We start from the raw sequence: 24,061 nt of genomic DNA, 5'->3' as shown, positions 1-24,061 counted from the left end.
AACATTGCCAGTGTAGGATTATTGCCAAAAAATATTTTACCTGAATCTAATCATGAGGAAACAATCAAATAAATCCAAACTGAGGTACAGTTTACAAAACAGAATAGCCTAGATTTTTAAAGACTATAAAAAGTCAGGTCAAACCAAAAAACTCAAAATGGGGAGAAGAGAACTTGGGGAACATTTTTTGGATTGTAAGAAACTAAGGAAACCTGGCAATTAAATGCACTTCATGATCCTTGATTAAAACCTAGACCTCATTTTAAAATAAATAAGCACAAAGAGAAACCCAGATAAGATTTTCCAATTTGGAAAATCTTGAATATTTAAATATAAAAAAATATTACATTTCTTGAGTAATTTAGAATATCTTTGTTTTTAGGACACATGCTGAAATATTTAGGGGAGAAGTATCATGATATTTTTAATCTTATATCATCCCTCAAAATGTTGCATTAAAAAGTAAAAGTAGGGCCATATACATACTAAATCTCTCAGAATAACACGTGACACATAATAAACAATCACTATATTATTATAATGAACTATGTATTATTAACATATAGTTCTAGATGGCTGAAAACATCATATTAAATTATTATACACACATCAAATTGAATTAATGTATTAACTCATGAATTTGCTAGGCCAGCACCCACTGGTAGTTAACCTGTCACCATTCTCAAACCCACCTGCGTGACTTTAGTGGATGATTCTGCTGGGCTCCTAACCCTCTCTTCGTTCACCTGATGGAACTGTATTCTCCATGGCTGCCTTCATTCTAGCTGTAGAGATAGTGCCCACTCTGCTGCTTTTCATCCTCTGCCTTCCTTCCTTCAACTCCATTCCTCCCTTCAGACCATGTTTCCCACTAATAATACAGTTTCCAATCTTCTAATTTACATTTTGGTAGCTAGAAAGAAGAGAAAAAAATATTTTCTAGTTATGCTTTAATCTCTAGTGTGTAGATTCACAACTGATCACTCCTTGATCTTTCAGTTAAGAGCGAATGTAAATTTACAACTGCCTTATATTAGAAAGTCTTTTGAAACTTAAATACAATAACTCGTCTTAGATTGCCTTCTAGTTGATCTTAATGGTTCTCATATTTTTTAGTCAAGATGGCTTTGCCCTCTTAAAAATTGAAGACCTAAGGTTTTGATTAGATGAGTAATAGCTACCAACATTTACAATATTAAAAATTAAATCTCAGCTGGGGATGGTGTCTCGTACCTATAATCCCAGTGATTGGGAGGCAGAGACAGTAGGATCACAACTTTGAGGCCAGCCTCAGTTACTTAGCAAGAACCTATATCAAAATGAAAAACTAAAAGTGACTGGGGTTGTAGCTCACTGATAGAGAACCCCTTGATTCAATCCTTAGTAGCACTAAATGAACAAATAAATCTAAGAGCAACTTAAAGTATGTATTTATTAATTAATGCAATTAAAACCAAGTTCATTTCATGTTAATGTAAGTACTATGTTTTTTAAAAAATATATTTTCCAAAACAAAAATTTAGTGAGATAAGTGGCATGATAATTTTATAAATCTCTTTGATGTCTGGGTTAATTGAAAATAGCTAGATTCATTTTTTTTAATTGTGGCAAAGCACTCCTAACACAAAATTGTGCAGTTTTACCATTATAAAATGTACCAGTTCAGTGGTATTTCGTACATTCATAGTATTGTGGAACCATCATCACTGTCTAGTTCCAGAACATATCCAGCTTCCCAATAATAGAAAAATCTGTAACCATTAAGCAGAGGCTTCCTATTCCTCCCTTACTCTAGCTCCTGGCAGCAACTAATCTGCTTTCTGTCTCTGGATCTGTCTATTCTGTATTTACATAAAATGGAATCATACAATAGTGCCCTTTTGTGTCTGGCTTCTTTTATTTAGCATAATCTTTTCAAGGTTCACCCATATTATTTTGTATCATGTAGCAGGATTTCATTCCTTCAGCTTATGTATGTATTTCACATTTTGTTTAGCCACTCATCTACTGATGGACACTTTAGTTATTTCTACCTTTTGGCTATTGTGAATATTGCTGCAGTGAACTTGTAGGAGTTTCTGTTTGAATACCTGTTTTCAATTCTCTTGGGTTTATATCTAGGGGTAGAATTTCTGGGTAATGTGGTAATTCTTTTTTTTCAATTTTTGAAGAATTGTCAAACTTTTCCATAGAAACTTCACCATTTAACATTCTTATCACCAATGTATTAGGGTTCCGATTTTTTTTGTTTTTACATCTCTGTCAACATTTATTTTCCACTTAAAAAAATGATAATCACCTGGCACAGTGGCATACATCTGTAATCCCAGAAACTCCAGAATCTGAGTCAGGAGAATCACAGATTTGAGGCTAGCCTCAGCAACTTAGTGAGACCATAAGAAACTTACAAGACCCTGTCTCAAAACAAAATATAAAAAATAAAAAAAATTTCTGGGGATATAGTTCAGTAGTAAAGCACATTTTCCTGATGATTAGTGATGTTGAACATCTTTTTATATACTTATTGGATATTTGTATATTTTCAGAAGATACACAAATGGGCCATGGGTTCATTATTTAATTAAGTCATCTTTTTGTTGTTGAGTTTGAAGACTTCTTTCCATTTCTGGAACAGATTATGATTTACAAATATATATCTTTCATTCCCTTGATACTGTCCTTGATGCCAAAAAGCTATAGTATTGATGAAGTCCAGATCTGTTTTTCTTGTTTCATGCTTTTAAGTCTTACCGAAAAAAAAGTGCTAATTCAAAATCATGAAAGCAAATCTGTGCCTATGTCTCCTTTATGAGTTTTCATTACTTCCTATTTTTAAATCTTTGATTAAATTTTGCATATACTCTGAATAGAAGTCCATCTTCATTCTTTTGTACTTGGAGATTCATCTGTCCCATCATCATTTGTTTAAGAGATTATTCTTTTCCCTTAGAATGTCTTAGCACCTTGATCAAAAATAATTTGAACATGGGTATGTGGGTTTAATTTTGAACTTTTAATTCTATAACATTGGTTTATCTGTCTATCCTTATGCCCTACCACATTATTTTGATCACTGAAGCTTTGTATTAAGTTTTGCATTTGGAATGTGTGAGTTCTCCAACTTTCCTCCTCCTCCTCCTCCTCCTCCTCCTCCTCCTCCTCCTCCTCCTCCTCCTCCTCCTCCTCCTCTTCTTCTTTTTGAGATTGTTTTGGCAATTCAACATCCCTTATCATTTGATAGAAACGTTAGGTTCAGCTTTTTCAATTCAATAAAGACCATTGGGATTTTGACAGGGATTGTATTGAATCCATAGATAGCTTCAGAGAATATTGTAATCTCAATGATTTTAAGTTTTCCAATCCATCAATACATAATGTTTTCCCACTTATTTAGATATTCTTTAATTCCTTCAGCACTGTTTTGTAGTTTTCAGTGGTTAAGTCTTGCACCTTCCTGACTAATATATTCCTAAATATTTTATTTCTCTTGAGGCTATTAAAAATTTAATTGTTTTCTTAATTTTCTTTTCAAATTCTTCATTATTAGTGTATAGAAATACCAGTGATTCTTTTGTTGTTTTTGACCTTGTATGCAACCGTCCTAAAATCATGTATTAGCTTTGATTACAGGTACAGTCTTAACATTTGCTCTGTGTTCAGTCTACATTATTTTGGCTAAAGTATATGAAAAAAAATCTGTTTCCATACAAATATGTAGTTGGAATAGAGAAAGGGATTTTAATGTCCATGGATATTCTTTGACACTAGAACAAAACTCAATAAATGATAGTTTCTAAAAGGTTATTTGCAATGTAGCATCTGAAACCATACCAATAGGATATTTTTTTACTCATTCGTATTAAAATACCTTGACCTAATACTTTGATTGGATCTTTTATCTGTGCATATATTATTTATTTGGAAAATATTGGCTCCCTGAGTTATGCATATTTTCCAAGTTGACAAATTTCCTTAATAAATATTTGAAAAATCACATTGTTAATATCGACATCAATCTCATCACAATATTCTTTTAGTTTAGGAGGCTGCTAACCTCACAGAGGCAACACAAGCTTTCTAAGATTCAATTTTTGAATGAGAACTTGAGCTTTATCAGTGGTCACAAGTACTGTCTTAGTTTCCTTGAAGTAACTGGCATTATTTCCTCATTTTCAAGAAAATATTCACCAAATATTCAGTTGTGAGTAACTATAGTTTTTCTTTCACTCACTTTCTATTCAAAGTAGTGCCCTCTGGTAAAAAAAAAAAAAAAAAAAAAAAAGGTTTATTCAGTTCCCAAATCAAGCAAGGGCACCAGAGCTTTTCTTCCTGACGACCCCTGTACTTCAGTGTGAAGCAGGGGGGTGTTATGCATATTTCTAATTTCATCAGAAGGAATAATGAAAGGCTACATACTCAACAGTTGGGATTTAATACAACGAATACCTTTTAATTGCTTAGTCAAAAAACATTTTTTTGTGTGTGGTGCTAGGGATTGAACCAAGACCTTGTGCATGAGAGGTAAGCACTTTACCAACTGAGCCATATCCCCAGCACTTAATTAAGAAACATTTTGAAGCAAACATTTTAGAATATTTGTGTTTTAATGAATATATAGAATGCAATAACCAAAAATATAGTTTGGTGACCCTGCCTAAGAATTGGGGATACGAAGGAGTTCACAAACCACACTTGGTCAAAAGTTGGTATACCTATTAAAATGTTAGTTGTTTTTTTTTTTTTTGTAATTAGAGTTTCTTTATGAAAATTATTCTCCATTTGAACAGATATGATTGAACAACATATTTTCTGAAAAACGGATTTGCAAATCTTCCCCAGTATGATGTGTAAATAGCTGTCTTTTGTTGTTTATTTTGCTTTCTGGGGACAGCTGAGGCCAGAGTACATCTTCCTCAGCCCTTTCTAAAAGTTTCACATCTTTAAAACGACTGATTTACTTTTTTTTTTTTTATTATTGGTCGTTCAAAACATTACATAGTTCTTAATACATCATATTACACGGTTTGATTCAAGTGGGTTATGAACTCCCACTTTTGCCCCGTATACAGATTGCTGTATCACATCAGTTACCCTTCCATTGATTGACATATTGCCTTTCTAGTGTCTGATGTATTCTGCTGTCTGTCCTATTCTCTACTATCCCCCCTCCCCTCCCCTCCCCTCCCGTTTTCTATCTCTACCCCTTCTACTGTAAATCATTTCTTCCATTTGTATTATCTTGTCTTACCCCTCCTTTCCTCTTATATGTCATTTTGTATAACCCTGAGGATCGCCTTCCATTTCCATGCGATTTCCCTTCTCACTCCCTTTCCCTCCCACCTCTCATCCCTGTTTAATGAAAATCTTCTTCTCAAGCTCTTCGTCCCTACCCTGTCCTTGTTTACTCCCCTTATATCAAAGGAGTCATTTGGTATTTGTTTTTTAAAGATTGACTAGCTTCACTTAGCATAATCTGCTCTAATGCCATCCATTTCCCTCCAAATTCTATGATTTTGTCATTTTTTAATGCAGAGTAACACTCCATAGTGTATAAATGCCACATTTCTTTTTTATCCATTCATCTATTGAAGGGCATCTAGGCTAATTCCACAGTTTTGCTATGGTGAATTGAGCTGCTATGAACATCGATGTAGCAGTGTCCCTGTAGCATGCTTTTAGTTTTATTGGGCTGAGGTTGTGGTTCAGGGGTAGAGAGCTTGCCTGGCGCCTATGAGGCCCTGAGTTCGCTCTTCAGTACCACATAAAAATAAATAAATAAAATAAAGGTATTATGTCCAACTAAATATTAAAAAAAGTTAGTTTTATCAATTGCCTTAACTTCATAAGTATTGGAAGAGGTAGATGTTACCATTCTCATAATCTCATTGTTGATACTTTCTAGAAACTTGGCCCATACATCTGGTATTCTGATTATACTTATACAACATGTAACAGTAGTCTTCTACTTTTTCTGAATTTGGAATTGAGAAAAAGGTAAAAATGATTTATAGAAGGTAACACAGAGCAGAATGAAAGAATTTACTATAAACTCAGCATAATCACCATGTCATGCAATTTTCAACATTTATTTACTTCCAAACTCTGTCCCATCCAGTTGCTAAAACCAAATAAAGGAAAAGTGCTAGAATATCTGTTTACTAGAACAGATTATGTATTGGTTTGCCTTACAAGTAACCATAATATTTTTAGACCAAAAACCATCCTGTCTCAAGCTAATGTTTTACTTTGCATAAGCATTAATTATAAAGCCTGTATAAATTATCTTTCACATAGCCAAAAAAAAAAAAAAAAAAAAAACCAAAGGAATTTTCTTTAGAGGATTAGTGTAGTAAAATATTTACCTTTCAAAGAAATGATTAAAACAATGGGATTTAGAAATCTTCATAAACCAAATATTCATTTATATTATGTTATGCTATCTAAGCAAATCTGTAATATGATCTTAGGGACAGAGTAATAAAAAGCAAGTCAATCAAGTTTAAATTAATACAAATTGATTCTCCTAAAAAATAACAGATTGGTTTAGAATTTTAAAACACTCCAAGGATAATAAGTCCTTTTCAAAGCAAGAAATCAAAGAAATTTGATTGTTTCTGTACATTCCTTCTTAACAGATTGTTCATTGATCAGCATTCATTATTGCCAAATACACTATTCTTCACGGAAAGGACAGAAGGTTTCACTGCTCTTGCCATGTATGCCACCAAGTAAATCCAAGTATGAAACACTTCTTTGAAGTCAGCAGGCATTCATTGCTTTACATAATTCCGAAGGGATTTAGAAGCCTGTTAGGATTAAAGCTTGGGGAAAAGGGAAAAATTTCAGCTCAACCTTAACTGTAAATGAAAGAAAACATGAGAAAAAGCAAGAAGGGAAACTACTTAGATTCAAGCATTGTTAACAGATATAATCTGGCTTTTTTAGAATTAATGGGGAAAAAGAGATCCCAAGTACAGAGTCACAATCAATGTGTACAAGAAAGAACTAGTGAAAAGTATTTTTTTTTCTTTTTTCTTTTTTAAAAAAATCTAAGAGCCTCATGGAATTAGGGGCTTGAAAAAAGCATTTTCATTTTTATTTATTTTTAAATATTTATTTCTTAGTTGTAGTTGGATTCAATACCTTTATTTTATTCATTTATATTTTTATGTACGTGAATACTGATCAATGAACAATCTGTTAAGAAGGAATGCTGAGGATCCAATCCAGGGCCTCTCATGTACTAGGTGAGCGCTCTACCACTGAGTCACAACCCCAGCCCTGAAAAAGTATTTTTAAATCAAGTGTTTTTAATACAAATCACTGTGACATTTGGTGGTATTCTTTGGTTCAATCAAACCTCTCTTTCTCCTGAGTTACTGTTATCCTAATCCTCCTTATGAAAACCAAATCCTTGCGGTGACTTACAAAGTCCCGTCCAATCTGGCTCTCTGAAGACTTCATCTATCATCTCTCCAATCAGGCCTTCCCTTACCCACACTATGAAAAATGCAAACTCCCCAGACCCAAAACACTCTATACTTCTTCCTCACTTAATTTTCTTCCTCCATCCATTTATCAACATCTAACATACTAATGCTTCATTTATTTATTTTGTTTAATCTGTCTATTCTTCCAAGAATAGAAGCTCCATAGGGAGAGGCTTTGGGCCTGTTTGTGTATATCCTCAGTGCTTAAAGAAGGGCCCTGTAATATTGTATCTGCTCAATATTGTCAGCCAAACAATGTTATTTTGTTCTATATTTTGTCAGAAAATCACTACCTTCCTTTAGGAATGTATGACTCAGTATTTTATGATTTTTATTTTGAGCACAGAAACTTTGTAAAGTTCTTGCTTGGTTTTTCAGATACTGTTGGTTAAGCTGAGGATTGTCACAGAAGCACTCTCAATCTGGGAAGACCTCTACTAGAAAGAAGATGCTGTTGCTTCTCCAATTCTCCCTATATGCTTCCAGTCTCTAATTTTTCTGATTCTTTGAGTACACTACTAGAGACCTACAGACTAACCATGTCCACCCTAACCCTAACCCTCACCCAATTCTATAGACTGGCACATATCTCATGTTTTCTTTCAGTGCCATAGACTTAATTGAATTTGTCTGACCATCTTAGGTTTTGGGGGGAGTAGGCACACACAAAAGTAGGCTGTAGACCCTGGGGACATTCACCTGCACTTATTTGTCTGGGTGCCCATACTTATTGTAAAGACCATGCAAAACAAAGCATTTCCACTTATAGTCTGCTTAATTGAAGGTATATAAATATTTCTTTCTACATGCACCAATTGCCTAACTGCAGAATTTAAGAATAGTATTTATTTATAGCTAATGAAGCCTGCATAGATGGAGATAGTGGATAGTGCCTGTCTAGTGGATTTCAAGTCATATTTAATATTCTTGAATGGCTTAATGCCACTTATATGCAACTCTAAATTATATATATATATTATACCTAAATTATATATATATATATATATATATATATATATATATATATATATATATAATGCTATATTATATACATAGAGCTCAATTTTTCATATCTCTGGTTGTATACATAGTATACTTACACCAATTCGTGTTCTTACACCTGTACTTTGGATAATAATGATCATCACATTCAACCATCATTAATTACCCCATGTCCCTTCCCTTCCCCTCCCACCCTTCTGCCCTATCTAGAGTTCATCTATTCCTCCCATGCTCCCCCTCCCTATCCCACTCTGAATCAGCTTCCTTATATCAAACAAAACATTTGGCATTTGGTTTTTTGGGATTGGCTAACTTCACTTAGCATTATCTTCTCTAATTCCATCTATTTACCTGCAAATGCCATGAATTTATTCTCTTTTATTGATGTGCAACTCTAACTTCTAAGGTATATTTGACTCTTCTTTTATCCACATTATGGCTAAGATGTGACTATACTAATCACCATGTTTAAAAATCACAGGGTGAAAGACAAATAGGCAGGTCTTCTAATAGATATTCCAGCTAAATAGGTACTAAACCATGCAGAGTTTTTTCCCTAAGACTTCTAGAGAAGATACACAATAATTTTCTCTACATACATATTATTTGAAAATAAGAAATGAGGGATTTTTTTAAAGATTACCCCATAACTCAATTTAAAATTCATTTAAGAGATTAGGTATTTCCTTAGAATACAACAGTATTTTGCAATTTTGCTTCTTGAAAGTAGACTTAAGAATAAAAGGCTGGGCTGGGGATGTGGCTCAAGTGGTAACGCGCTCTCCTGGCATGTGCAGGGCACTGGGTTCAGTCCTCAGCACCACACAAAAATAAAATAAAGATGTTGCGTCCACTGAAAACCAAAAAATAAATATTAAAAAAAAAAGAATAAGAGGCTGATAAGGGGTTATAGGAAAGAGCAGAAAGTGAAGGAGCAGGGCTGAAAAACATCAGAGAGCGGGAATCAATAAGAAATGTAAAAAGAATTCAAGTTTTGTTACTTCTTCATTTTTTTTTATTTCTAAGGAAATTAAAATGAATCCTTCCACCAGGCCTTCATCATTTAATATTAAGTACAGACTTAAGAATGATTAAGAGATGCATGGTTCAATCCAGGATAACTATAGAAAAAAAAAAACAAGTCTAGTTCTTTAAAAATGAAATATGTTCACTTTTAGTAATTTTAATAATGATAAAATATATGATAAAAATAATAAAAATATATGATAAAAATGATCAAAAATGCCCACTTTTCTGCCACATCTAGTCCTTTTCAGACTGTCAAAAATTTATTGAGTAACTTTCCAGAAAGAAAATTTAATTCAACCTCCTGCATAAATAAATGGGGATGTGGAGAGGTGTACATGTAAAACTTTATTCCAAAAGGAAAGCATCATATTTCCTATATGATGCTTTACTTTATCATTAAAATGTATTTTGAAGATTTTTTTATGTGCTTAGAGTTATGCAAACTCCACGACAAGGGGACATTGTCTTTCTAAACACTATATCTATAAAGCCTAGATCTAAAGCTCTTGTGTGTATTTTTTCTACAACAAAAATTTCTTAGGGAAACAAATAAATAAATCAGAATATTAATAAAAATTAATATAGATTAATTCATTCTTTTGATCCAAAGTATAATATACATTTTAAAAAATGTACCAGAAGTATCTAGTCCGTTACTGCTAAACATTTAGAATATTCTTCTTTATAGTCAACATTCTTGAAAATATCTGTTAAATCTTAACCAAATGTAGCTAAGTGAATGTAAGGTAGTTACTTAACAAAGAGTCCAGTCAATTGCATTTCTAATTCTGAGAAATATTGCCAAATGACACTCCTAACAGGTTGCATCAATTTACACTCTCTTTACCATACAACTTTTACTCTGGAGCAACTCACAAACCCTGAATGTTGGCAACAAAAACACACATTCCTATAAACTACACATTCTTCTATCTATGGCTTTTTAATGGAAGCTGTGGCAGATGAGATCTCAAAAAAACCAAAATTCCTTTTGACTTTGCTGAGCACTGGGGACATCATTTTTCTCAAAGACAAAGTATTTGTTCTTACAGACCAGTGTTTTGGAACTTGGCCAAAATTCATGGCTAACTGCTTCCTTTGTATATTAGAATAATAAAATATAGTTCTATCACAGCTTTTTTGTAAAAAGTTCAATTATTGCATTTTTTTTTCAAATACAAATTATGATTTAGAGGATGCAGTTAATATTGAGAAAGTATTTAAACAACGGATACAGGTAGCAGTCCTGTAGAAGTGCTTGAAATTCTATCTGGGTCTCTCAAGGATTCCACTGCCTATTGACATTAAAATAAGAAAAGTAACCTATATGTAGAAAGAAGGTTGTATTCCCATTAACATTCATGAGGGCTGAGCAGCTGAAGCCCTACACATCAAGTGGGGAATATGTCCTTTGTCTACTGATGAGAAAATGTCTCAGTGATAAATGGTTACAGACAGGGTGTCACGAGGGCAACAGCACACAGAACAGCTTCAACAAACTTTTTTTTTTAAGTCTTCTTCTGAAGCTTTTTGTAGTATTGTGGAGCGTAGTGCCTATCATCTCAAAATAAAGGCTAATACTGCAATACAGAATTCCTAACCTTTGCTGAAACACATCCTAGAAAACCAAAAAAATACCGTTTGAAAATAATTTAGGACAAAGTTTCAACAGCTTCAGGAGGTATTCAGACGTTCTGAAAAGGAATGTAGCCAGCATAGTGGCTATTTCTGTCTAAAATGGATATTGTAATGAGTTAGCCTGGTAGTCAAAGTGCACCCTCTGTAGTGTCAACACTGGGAAACATCAGACTCTAGAATGGTTTTACATTCATTTACATAAATTTAAACATGTTTATTCTCGTTTAGTAAGTTTATGAGAAATATCATATATGAATACACGAATTTCTTATTTAACGAATAATATTGCACAGAATCCAACATTAACTACCAAAGACTTCCAGTTAATTTTTAAACTGAAATAAGTTAGGTTACAAGTTGTTGACATGCTTGTCTCATAGAGTCTGAGAAAGAGGCCACAGGGCAAACACTTCCTGTGGCCTGGCTCTAGGTGGCTCACTTTCCTCACCTATAGCCACGAAGGACGCTCTAACCCCAGTTCGCCAGTATTTTGCCTCTTCTGCAGATTTTAGCATGAAGAGAGGTATAAGCATTGTGCAATTTTCTAAAACAAGACTGTCAACACTGGGCATTTGCAGTGTTCTTCCCCTAAAGAAAACTCCAGATACAGGATAAGAAGAAATGTACAGTAGCTCCCAGACAGATTCTCAGCACTACTCTCCTTGGGGACAGTCTTGGGCAGCGCTGTGTGCACGGTGCACAAAGGCGCAGGCAGCAGGCCGTCGGGCGTCTAGAGTTGATGCGCGAACTTGGAAGGACTAAACTATTCCACTAGGGAAGAGGAGGCGGGGCCTAAATGGAGAGGAGGGGCAGGGCTGGAAACAGAGCCCCTCCCCGGGCCCTAGGCCGGCAGGCGCCTGCGTGCTGGGCGTGGGCCTGTGGTTGGACGCCTAGGGTTCTGGGCTCGCGGTTGCTCCTCAGTCCTACGCTTCCTCCCCCGCCCCTTCCCACCTCCGCCCACTTGACGCGATGACGCATCGCAGGTTTGCGGACGTGGCGGCGGCGCACGGTCGGGAAGGCGGAGACGTTGGCGGCAGCTGCGGCGGTGGCGGCAGCGTTGGGGGACCTGAACTGCCAGATACCTAGGCTCGGTCATGAACTTGCCCGGGACAGGAGCGGTGGCGGCGGACCTGGCATCCGGCTCCTCACTGCGTCCCCCTTGCTAACGGGACAGGTAAATATGGCGGCGAAGTGTGTGTGTGGGGTCCTGGGTTTGACAGTGGTGTTGGACTTCAGCTGAGTCCTCCCTGGAGTCCTCGCGGAGCTCGGCCGCAGGTGTGGTGGGGCGGCGGCCTGGGGCTCGGACCCGGTTTTTCTTGGAGGACATACCCGAGGCAGGGAACATCTTTGATGCCAGTTCCGCCACAGTGCCTGTCAAACTATCGAGGAAACCGAGGCTCCGAGGAAGGGCTTCTATCTGCCCGATTTCCGGGGCAGCGCTTTTCCCACCCAAACACAGTATTTCCCCCGCAACTTTGCGTTGGCGTTGATTATTAGCTGATGGCATCTCGTCCACATCATCCAAGTGTGACGTTGTGACAGAAAAATCTGCCTTTTAGTCTTTGTTAGGGATGACAGGGAAAGGAAAAAAAAAAAGTGTGCAGTGGAGAGGGAGGGAAATTAAGTCTTTAAAAACAAATTTTCGGGCTGGGGATGTGGCTCAAGCGGTAGCGCGCTCGCCTGGCATGCGTGCGGCCCGGGTTCGATCCTCAGCACCACATACCAACAAAGATGTTGTGTCCGCCGAGAACTTATAAATAAATATTAAAAAATAAAATAAAATAAAATAAAAACAAATTTTCCCCTGGTGGACACAACCCTGTGATTCTGTTCCAGTGCTGAACTAGCGTATGGTGTTTCTTTTATCGCTTCCCTCTTAGGAAAGTCAAAGCGAAACACCAGCAGCAGTTTTTATATATATAGTATGACGGTGTTTGGGAAACCATTTGCAGTTGTAGACCGAACTGACGAAAGCTTTTAACACTGTATCCACTGGTAATTATTTTTTTTCCCCTAGCCTCTTGTAATCTGTGTAGCATGAAGGCGTGTTCCAGATTTCCTAAGATGTATTTCATGCCTTTTTCCTGCCCTAATAGAATTTTGAGAGGGGCGAAGAATCGAGCCAGAAGACTTGGATACTTTGTACTTTATAACCTCTAAGTAGTTTGTTCAGGTAATTATCTTCCTGGGCAAAGTCTTTTTACTTCCTTTAGAGGCACAAGCAATTCTTTGGTAATTCAAACACGAATACCCAGTTTGTGTTATATTCTCTGCTTGCATTTTGTTGCAAAGGAGAGTAGAAAGAGAATCCATGCAGTTCTAGTCTTTTAAATAAAGCAATATACTATGGAGAGATATTGATATAAATATCTAAAGTGTCTAGTAGGTATTGCTTAGTGACTTTCAGTTAGTTGTACTAAGCTATGAAGTTTTAAAAATAAGATTTTAGGGAGAAAAAGTCTAAAGGGACACAATAATCAGGTCATTATAGCCTCATGTATAAATTGTGGTTTATTAAGTGATACTCAACTCTTTTGATCATGGATGCCTTTTGAAGAATATGAAACAGTATTCTCCCCAGAAAATGCACATGTATAAAATTTGCCTATGAATCCACAGGACTCACACATATACCCTTGGTTAAAGATATAAGATAAAAAAGACTTGGTTACATAAATGGAAATAAAGATTTTATCTTTGTAGGAATATGTGTAATCATGACTTCAAAACTGCTGAGATGTGAAATGTGGGTAGATTGCCTTAGTTTGGTGGCTGTCAAGTTAGAGATCCTAGTTCTTGGTAATAAATAAGGTAGAACCTCTGAGAACAATTGAAATAATCTATTTAATACATAGCTGTGGTTACTATATGATCTGAATAGAAAACCTTAATTTTTTAAAGCATTACAGTGGGTTGGAAACCAAATTTTAAGGATTGGATTCAAGTATGAAATAGCTTCAAAACATAAGGATTTGCCTACTTAGAGAATGTAATCTATTGTCATCATTTTACAAATTCAGACTTTTGGAGTTGTGTTTTTCTGATTTTTTTTTCCCTTTCCCTCTTAGTACTCATTCATAGTGTTCAAAACATAACAATCCTTTGTCTAAACATCATTTGTCCTCCTTGGCTTCCATGGCATTACATTTCCTTTTCCTCTGGACATTCTTTTTTCATCTTTTATGGCAGAACTTCACCAAGGTACTAAATCTTGAGCTTTTTTACAGGGTAAGGAGCCAGAGTTATTACAAAAACAAACAAATAAACAAAAAACTACTTCTCTACCCACCATTTGTATATTAATGAATTTTTGTGTTATAGTCTCATTATTAGGCTCCTTTAAGTTCCAAGGGACCCACTAATTTATTTTTCTTCTTATTTTCAATTAATTTATTTATTTTAATTAAGTATATATGACAGCAGAATGCATTTTAATTCATTGTACACAACGGCAGCACAACTTTTCATTTCTTTCTTATGATGTAGCATTACAACATATGTGCAGTCATACATGTACCTAGGGTAATGATGTCCATCTTATTCCACCATCTTTCCTGCCCCCATACACCCTCCCAACCCTCCCTCCTCTTTGCCCAATCAAAGTTCCTCCATCTTTCCCATGCCTCACTCCTCCCTGTTATGGATCAGCATCCATTTATCAGAGAGAATCTTTGGCCTTTGTTAGGGATTGAGTTACTTCACTTAGCATGATATTCTCCAACTCAATCCATTTACCCACAAATGCCATAATTGTTTTCTCTTTTAAGGCCATTGTGTGTATTTACTGCAGTTTCTTTATCCATTCATCTATTGAAGGACATCTAGGTTGCTTGCACAGTTTAGCTATTGTGAAGTTAGCTGCTGTGAACATTGATGTGTGTGGCTGCATTACTATAGAATGCTTATTTTAAGTCCTTTAGGTATAGACCTAGGAGTGGGATAGTTGGGTCAAATGGTGGTTCCATTCCAAGGTTTTTAAAGAATCTCCATACTGCTTTCCAGATTGGTTGCACCAATTTGCAGTCCCACCAGCAATGTATGAGTGTGCCTTTTTCCCCACACCCTCACCTGAAAGTTGGGTTTCTTTAAGGTTCAATACTGGGCCCTCTTTTCGTACTCTGAATTCTGTAGGTGATCTCATCTATTTCAGTATTACTTATGTGCAAATTAGTCATAAAATGATAACCTAGGCCTTTCCTCTAACTATGTAGCTCACTGTCAGAGATATCGAATATAGTCATGCCCTCACTCCTAGCTCTTCCAGCTCTCTATAGCTTAGGGAATGGCACCACAGTTTATTCACTTCTGCAAATCAATAATCTTGGCGTGATCTTTAACTTCTCCTTTCGAATCTGAGCCACATTGAAGCTTGAAGTATTTATCTCCTAAATTCCTCTCAACTGCCTCGCTCCACCTTTCAAAACAATATCTGAAAGCAGTCTATCCTTTCTTATTTGAATAAGTAAAACAAAGCCAAAACAATGTGGAATTAGTTTTTTAGGTTCTTGTGTTTATTTTGAATGAGAATAGCTCAACTTGATGAATGTGTGTTGGGAGTGAGTATGCAAGTAAACAAAAAATATTAATTGGTAGATGTTTTTAATTTATATCAATTCTCAGTCATAGTCATAGAGTGCTTTTTCTAAATTACAAATAAAAATCACAGCTAAAATCTGTTCAGTCTAGGGCTGGGGTTGTGGTTCAGTGGCAGAGTGCTCACCTAGCATGTGTGAGGCACTGGGTTTGATCCTTAGCACCACCTAAAAATGAATAAATAAAGGTATTGTGTCTATCTACAACTAAAAAAATACACTTAAAAAAATCTGTTCAGTCTTTATGTACCATAAATTCAATTTGATGAGTACTCTAAATTAAATTGGGTGAAGAGTTTTCAGGGGAAGAAAATCCCTGGTCAAAGAGCAAATTCATGGTCTATATAGAAGGCAAATGCTGTACTAAATATAAATTCTGAAGTTAACATCTTCCAGAGAGTGGTAAGTGTAAATATATTTCAGTCTCATGTGAACTTAAAATACACAAGCCAGAAAGTTTTGAATTCGTCACAGTTTGTATATGTGTGTATAAACATGCTTTGATTCCTTCAGAACTATAGTTGTATATGAAAATAATTTGCCTAATTTTCTTCCCATAGAAGAAGAGTAACTTAATTTTTTTTTGACCAAAAAGAAAAAACAACTGTAGCATTTGCCTTGTTAAAATATAATTACCCCTATATGTTTTGTGATAAATGGTGCATTGGATTGTTGTCTCCACTAACAAATATGTTTGTTGTACTTTAACAATTATAAAACTCGAGTTTTAAGTTTTTAAATAACTAAAACCATTATTTAAGAAATTTTTTAAAAAGTGAAATGTTAAGACTAATGTAAATACATCAAATTGATCAGCTACATTCCAAAGTTTTCTGGGTTTTTTCCTCCCTTTCCAGATTTTGGCAGTATGGCAGGGAGGCATCAGAATCGTAGTTTTCCTCTCACAGGAGTTCAGTCAAGTGGTCAAGTACATGCTTTTGGAAATTGTACAGACACTGATATGTTGGAAGATGAAGCTGAAGTGTATGAGCTTCGATCCAGAGGAAAAGAGAAAGTCCGAAGAAGTACATCAAGAGATAGGCTTGATGACATTATTGTACTAACAAAAGATATCCAGGAAGGGGATACTTTAAATGCAATAGCCCTTCAGTACTGTTGTACGGTAAGTTTTAATTTAATTTCACATAATGCAGTTCAGAATAAACTTATTTGTTCATTACTCTAACCTACTTGAAATAAATTCTGTGTCCTTTTGTTTCTTCACCCCTATTTTGCTTTTTTTTTGTTTGTTTGTTTGTTTTTGAACAGAATCCTGTATCATGTCTGTGGATGGATATAACTAGTATTGTTTCTTTCTGTACTTTTGTGCTTGAAATACTGTGTGTGTGTATTTGAAGGTTGATTATTTCTGTTTTCAAGATTGGTAATATTGGGCTGGGGATGTGGCTCAAGCGGTAGCGCGTTCCCCTGGCATGCATGTGGCCCGGGTTCGATCCTCAGCACCACATACAAACAAAAGATGTTGTGTCCGCTGAAAACTGAAAAATAAATATTGAAATTCTCTCTCTCTCTCTCTCTCTTTCTCCCTCTAAAAAAAAAAAAGATTGGTAATATTATGCATATTACTTTACAACTTGTGTTTTCATTTCTTAGTATTTGATGGATATGCCTCATGATCATCCCTCATAGTCTTAGTTCTAACTCATTATTTGAATACTTATATAATGTTCATAGTATTAGTAAGATATCTTCTACTCATGAATAGTGAGAATTTTCTTGGTGTTTTACATTGTGCACTATCATCATTCTTTAAAAGATAGTACCTTTTGGGGATAGGTTCCTAATAAAATGAAAGACATTCTTAATTTCAATAGATAAACTCTATTTGAACCCATTTTAAATCTGTGTTATCTCCATTTTGGGCCTTTAGCATAACATGTTTTTATGTTAATACATTGATAAAGAAACTGGTTAGAACATTGATTTTCTAATTTTTTGTTGTCATACTCCCAATGAAATAGAATCTGAGGTGTATCTAATATGTACCTCCTTGCATATTTTTAAGTAAATGTTTTAATTCCACCTAATAACTTAAAGTAGTTTCAAAAGAATGTAATTCCAAGTGTTGTCAATATTGATGTTAAAAATTCTGTAATTAGAATACTTCTTAAATGTGTCCATGGAATTCTAAATATTATCAGGATTTGCTATCTGAAATCTTTATTTAAAAACGATACACACACACACACACACACATATATGTATATTCTTATATATATTTATATGTATATACATATATACATACACACGAGAGCTGTTTTTTAGTAGTGTGAAATTCCTTTATTTTTTTCTTTTTTATTAATATTTTCATCTTTTCACAGAATTTTTCTTAATGTAAAATATTTTTATACTTGAAAAACTTTTACTGATTCCCTGTATTGCAGTAGGAATAAACACATTTATAGATTTTTAATATATGAATGTGTGTGTATATATATGTATATATATATGTAAAAGTTGAAATTGAATGCTTAAAAATTTTCCTATGATCATGAGGTTGTAGATTTTTTTTTCTGAATTAAGTAATTATAATTATTCAATAATAAAAATTCAAAATAAATACATTATAGATTTTTATTTAAAAATTTATAAGAACTGAGTGGTAGTTTTTGTTCCCTAACTTGTTCATGTATAGCGACGACACAATTCTGTCATTATTATTGGAAAATATAAAATTTAATTTTTTAGTGCAAAAAAATCTTGTATACATGTTTTATAGAGAAATAAACCAATGGAAATAAATGACTGAATGTGTCGTGTCAGAAGACAAGCCAAAAACAAGGTGGAGGTCCAAGAGAAGAGTATGGTCCAGTAGCTTTTTAGAGAAAGCATTAGCTTTCCTTCAGTTAGTCTAGTAAATTTTCATAGGAGGGAAATTTGAAATGCCATTTGAGCAATTAACAATAGGTCATATTTAAAATGAGGTGAAAGGGGGAAAGTGTTTCAGGCCTATAACAATGGTGCAGCGATTCCAAGAAGGAAATAAGGTGAACAATAGAAAGAATTTTAATAGGTGTTTCAGAAATGAGTGGCTCAGGCTGATTGGGATGAAGCACTTTGAGATAACTGGGGAAAAGTTTAGTCTATATTGTAAAAGAACATCATTATTATAGTTTTAATAGAAGTGAAGCAAAATGGTGGCAGAAGGAATTGGAAAGGATCCAGAAAAGAGATTGTTGGAATAATTCAATTGAAGATTATCAGAGATTAGATCAAAATAATCATGATTAGGATAGAGAAGAAGCTGATAGAAAATGTGTTTGGAGAAAATCAAAGGATGTATTAGCTGATTTGTCATTTGAAAGGAAGAGTCATAAAACTGAATAACTTAACATTAGAGGAGAGATGGGATTGGTCACAGTATTGGGGAAGTTGATACAACAAACTTAGGGTATTAAGATAAGCAGTGCTTCCTTTTGGGTGACTTTTTTTTTTTTTTTAAAAGATGGACACAGTATCTTTATTTATTTATTTATTTGTTTTTTATATGGTGCTGAGGATCGAACCCAATGCCTCACATGTGCAAAGCAAATTCTCTATGCTGAGCTATAACCCCAGCCCCTGGGTGGCTCTTTTAATAGAAAAATAGTAACCTTAGAAAAGGATTTATAATAATTGTTTTTAAAATACAGTAAGTAGTGCTTTATTTCGCTTATAAATGATCTTAAGAATTATTTAAAATATGCCTATTATAAAACGGTGTTGAGAAGAATAAAAAATTCAAGGTTGAAATCCTAAATGCAATCAAGGAATTTTAGTAAAACAGAAAACATTATAGGTACATTCAGAGAGGTAGACGCTAAATCTTTGAAGCCTTGTTTAGAAAGAGTATTGAGCAGTTACTATAATAAAATATAAACAAAAGAGCATTTCAAGAAAATGGGGTCAGCCTTTGGGGGGTTTATCAATTAATCTTCATTTACTGTAAAACAAAACTGCCCCAAAATATTATATGATGACAAAGCACCCTTTATATTTGCCATCTTATCTCTTAGCTATTCTTCAGTCCTGTACCCCTACACCTACACATACATACTCTAAGAGAATTTTTCCAACATGATGACCTCTTTCATTCTTCATAGTACTTGATCACTAATCTACATTTGAGTCTGTTCACCACTTCCTCCTAAAAGCTTTTCGCTTGACATGCCTGACTTGGCTGGTTTCAGATTTTCCTACTACTAATATCTAATAATAACTAACATTCATAGCATTTATATTAGTGCTCAAAGTGTTCCACATATGTTTTATTTATTTATTTTTTAGATTTTTAGTTGTAGGTGAACACAAAACCTTTATTTTTTTTTTATGTGGTGCTGAGGATTGAACCCAGTGTCTCACACATAACAGGCAAGCACTCTACCACTGAGCTACAACCCCAGCCCATCTGTAAGGTAGGTTGTAGAACCACTGACTTTTATAGGTATGGAAATTTGAATGCAAAATGTTTAAACAAGTTGTCTCAACACACAACTAGAAAGTGTGAATCAGGCTTCAAACCTAGATACATACCTTTTTTTAAAAAAAATATTTTTTAGGTGTAGATGGACACAACACGATGCCTTTATTTTTACGTAGTGCCGAGGATCGAACCCTCTACCGTTGAGCCACAATCCCAGCCCTAGATACCTATCTTTTAACCACCATTGTATATTGCCTTCCTCGCTACTCTTCTAAATCTCCTTTGTGGATTTATTGACACCTCTCTCAAATGTTGCCATTCCTCAGGGATATAAATCATTCTTTTGAGTTTTCAGACATGTCTTCAATATCTTCCACTAGTATATCTCAAGTACCTTAAAGCCAGTGTGTCTAAAATCCTGTTCTCACCAAACACAGTACTACATATCTCATTGAATGGTGTCATCATACATGCAGTTGACCAAACCACAATCTAAGTTCCATCCTAGACTCAACATTACCTCTCTGATATCAGTTGGATAATACATGATTAGCTTAGATTAAAACATTGATAGGAACAATAAATGGGAATATTAACTTAGATGTGGTGAGAGAGCCTAGCATACTTATTGGTAATCTGAGAAATGCTCCTGTCTTCCCCCTCATCACAATGGCATAGGATATATGGACAGTTGGAGGTTATTTAATATGTGGAGAGAAATCATCTGTGACTGATATTGCATGTGACAAATGTATGCATGTACACTGAGGAGTTCAGGGAAAAAATGGCCTTAGAAGACAGATGAGAGGGATGAATTACTATATTCTTAAAGATTTTTTTCACACTTTTAACATCTTTGAAATTTGGATGATGACTCATCATTACATTTGGTGTTTTTTTCCTGCCTTAAAGATAATACAAAATAATGGTACATCTTAGAGTTGATGGCTTCTTAGTTTTGATAAATGATGGCACTTGGGTAAGTTAACATTTGCTTACATTCCAATTGCCAAATTGTAATAAAGAACATAAGTATCTGTAATGCTTCCTTTGCAAATTGCTTAAAGACACAACAGTACAGTGATATTTGTGCATGATATACAAAGTGAAACAACTAGAATTTACTTAAATTATATTAATTAGTGTTACTAGTATGTGGGTGATTATAAAAAGCAGTTGGAGATTTCCTAAGCCTAGTAGATCAAAAGCAGTTTAGATTCTCATCTACAAGTAAAATTAAAATCTCTCTGGGTGTGGTAACTTAATATTACTAATAATTGAGCTCAAATCTTTTGCCCCTCAAAGAAATGAGATCAGTGACAATTGTTACCTCTGGTGTGATTTATAATTCAGTTGAATGTTTAATTTTTCTTTTTTACAGGTAGCAGATATCAAGAGAGTTAATAATCTCATCAGTGATCAAGACTTTTTTGCCCTTAGGTCTGTCAAAATTCCAGTTAAAAAGTTTAGTTCATTGGCTGAAACACTTTATCCTCCAAAAGGAAGACAGGCTTCACGTCCTTCATCTGTTCAATATGCTCCAGAACAACAGGAAGTTTTGCCAGCTAATGATTGTCTTTCTTCTAGTGAATCAGCTGGCAGTTTTTTAAAAGAAGTAGATCGAGACATAGAACAAATAGTAAAGTGTACAGACACCAAGAAAGAGAACCTTAATGAGGTAGTGTCTGCCTTAACTGCACAACAAATCCGTTTTGAACCTGATAACAAAAACACCCAACGCAAGGATCCCTATTATGGAGCAGACTGGGGAATAGGCTGGTGGACTGCAGTAGTGATAATGTTGATAGTAGGTATAATAACACCAGTATTTTATTTGCTCTATTATGAAATTTTAGCTAAAGTGGATGTTAGTCACCATTCAACAGTGGACTCTTCACATTTCCATTCAGGAATCACAGCCCCATCACAGCATAGAGAAATGGAAAATGGAATTCCTCCAACTAGAGGAATACATGTTGGTCAACAAGATGATCATAAACTATATAGAGAAGATTCTCAGCCACCTGCTGCTCAACACAAAACATAGCAATTAGCTCATAATCAAAATAATAGGGATCAAGTGTATCTGGAATGAGGTGACTCGATTATATCCAGTATCCACTTCAGAGGCAGAGTTTAGGGTGACTGACGATGCTTATTTTTTTACCTTTCTAAAAGTTTTTGAGCCATTTACAAGTGGATTATGTATAAAATCCCTGAAATTGCTAGTTGTTGATGTTAAAAATAGTCAATCCATGAATATGTTATATGAATACTTAAAGCAGAAATGAATTTAAATTTGTGCTTAGGAAGTTCTCAAATTGGAAGATGTATCATTTTTCTTACTTAAGACTATTTATGTTTAAATATTGTTAAAGTAATTCTCCTTTAAGATTATTCATGTTAAATTTTTGAATCAGAATAATGATAGTTTCAGATGTTTGCAACTGAAGAAAATTTGTGAACCACCGAAATATTTAGTTGCAAAAAATTTGATTCTGAAATTATTCATGATAGTGAGTGTTTAACATTCATCTTGAAACTTTAAAAACATTTAGGACATGTGCTATGAAAACACAGGTAGAAACAAATGGAAACATAATGTATAACTTCTACAATAGAGGTTGAGAAATAGATTAAATATTTTTAAGACCCCAAAATAATGTGTTATGGTTGGGAAGTTGCTCTTTGATCACTAGAACACTGGATTAGGTCAGGACCCAAATGTAATCTTGTCTTTTAAAGAATGCCTAAGACAGACCCTTTAACCTCACCTCTACTTCTATTTTTAAAATATTTGCCTCTGATATTTGAAAACATTTTTTGTACTTCTTTGATGAAAAGTGTTATACATGTATAGATTAGCATTATTTAGGAAATAACTCCTTACATACTGTGATAAATCATTGCTGTTACATATAGTAACAGGCCTTAATTACATTTACTGCCTTAGAATATTACTTTATGTAAGTTAATATAAGTTTTAGAATTTAAACATTGTTTCAGATGGTCCAGTTGGATTCAGTATAGGTTAATTAACCAAGCTCATCTCTACCTTCACTTTGCAGCACAAGTTAATGAATCAAAACACATCTTTATTACCTTTGAGGTCTATTGTAGATAACGGTTCATCAAGCAAAAATAAAAACAAGAGGCCTTTTGCATTAAATAGGAGATAGTTGCTGTATTTGTTGATCTCTTAACCTGTTTTTCAAAGGGAAAATATCCAACCTAGACTTTTTTCCCCCCTGAATTGTAGCATCACATTGAGGAAAAGAGGCCAAAAAGTGGATGGTTGAAAGGACTTGATAGTACCATTTTTATAAGATATACTGTGGATCAGCCAGTCTGACTAAATAAAAGAAACATTTGCATACTATCCTATCATTTTTTAAAAGTGTGTGTTTTAAAAATGTTGTTTAATGACTCAATAGATATGAGATGTGGAGTCTGGATTGCCTGTTTTGTGTATAATAAAGAATATACCTTAAGATATATAATACCATCTCATTTTCTGGGTATATTTTCTGATATTTCAATATCTTACATCAGAAACTCTGATCTTGGTATGAAATGGTATAAATATTTATGGTAATTGGGATTTATATACTTTCAGGAGAAAGCATCATAACAAGGACAAAGAAGCCAAACATTTAAAAATCTTTGTATGTATCAGAGGACTTTAGAAAATGACCAGAGTGTTCAATAGGAAAGTTGTGAATTGATTTTTTTCAGTAAAATAATTCTCAGTTGTTTTAATGTGCCTTGGGTATCTGGAAACGAGGAGTATGATCTTTCAATTTATGCTAATTGCTAATTTGGCTAGTTTATATACCATTTAAGCCTGCTGAAAAATCAAGTTTTAGGATAGTAAATGCAGATTATTT

The 24,061-nt window shown here is 34.5% G+C and overlaps 1 protein-coding gene across 3 annotated transcripts; it reads left to right on the top strand.

Annotated features, from left to right (window-relative positions):
• Positions 1-12,143: 12,143 nt before the first annotated feature.
• Lysmd3 (LysM domain containing 3) lies at positions 12,144-22,227 on the top strand. 3 transcript variants are annotated; one of them, XM_026408785.2, is made up of 4 exons: positions 12,144-12,333; positions 13,256-13,332; positions 16,609-16,874; positions 21,556-22,227. In XM_026408785.2, the coding sequence occupies exons 3-4, from the start codon at positions 16,620-16,622 to the stop codon at positions 22,219-22,221; spliced, it is 921 nt and encodes a 306-aa protein (XP_026264570.1). In that variant the 5' UTR covers positions 12,144-12,333; positions 13,256-13,332; positions 16,609-16,619; the 3' UTR covers positions 22,222-22,227. The 3 variants fall into 3 exon arrangements, with proteins under 3 accessions (XP_026264570.1, XP_026264567.1, XP_026264569.1); XM_026408782.2 differs by having other exon boundaries at positions 13,177-13,332; XM_026408784.2 differs by lacking the exon at positions 13,256-13,332.
• The last annotated feature ends 1,834 nt before the right edge of the window (positions 22,228-24,061 follow it).

Source organism: Urocitellus parryii, chromosome 1, assembly GCF_045843805.1.
Source record: "Urocitellus parryii isolate mUroPar1 chromosome 1, mUroPar1.hap1, whole genome shotgun sequence".
In the NCBI taxonomy this organism is placed as follows: Eukaryota; Metazoa; Chordata; class Mammalia; order Rodentia; family Sciuridae; genus Urocitellus; species Urocitellus parryii.
This window is presented reverse-complemented; position numbering and strand designations above follow the sequence as displayed.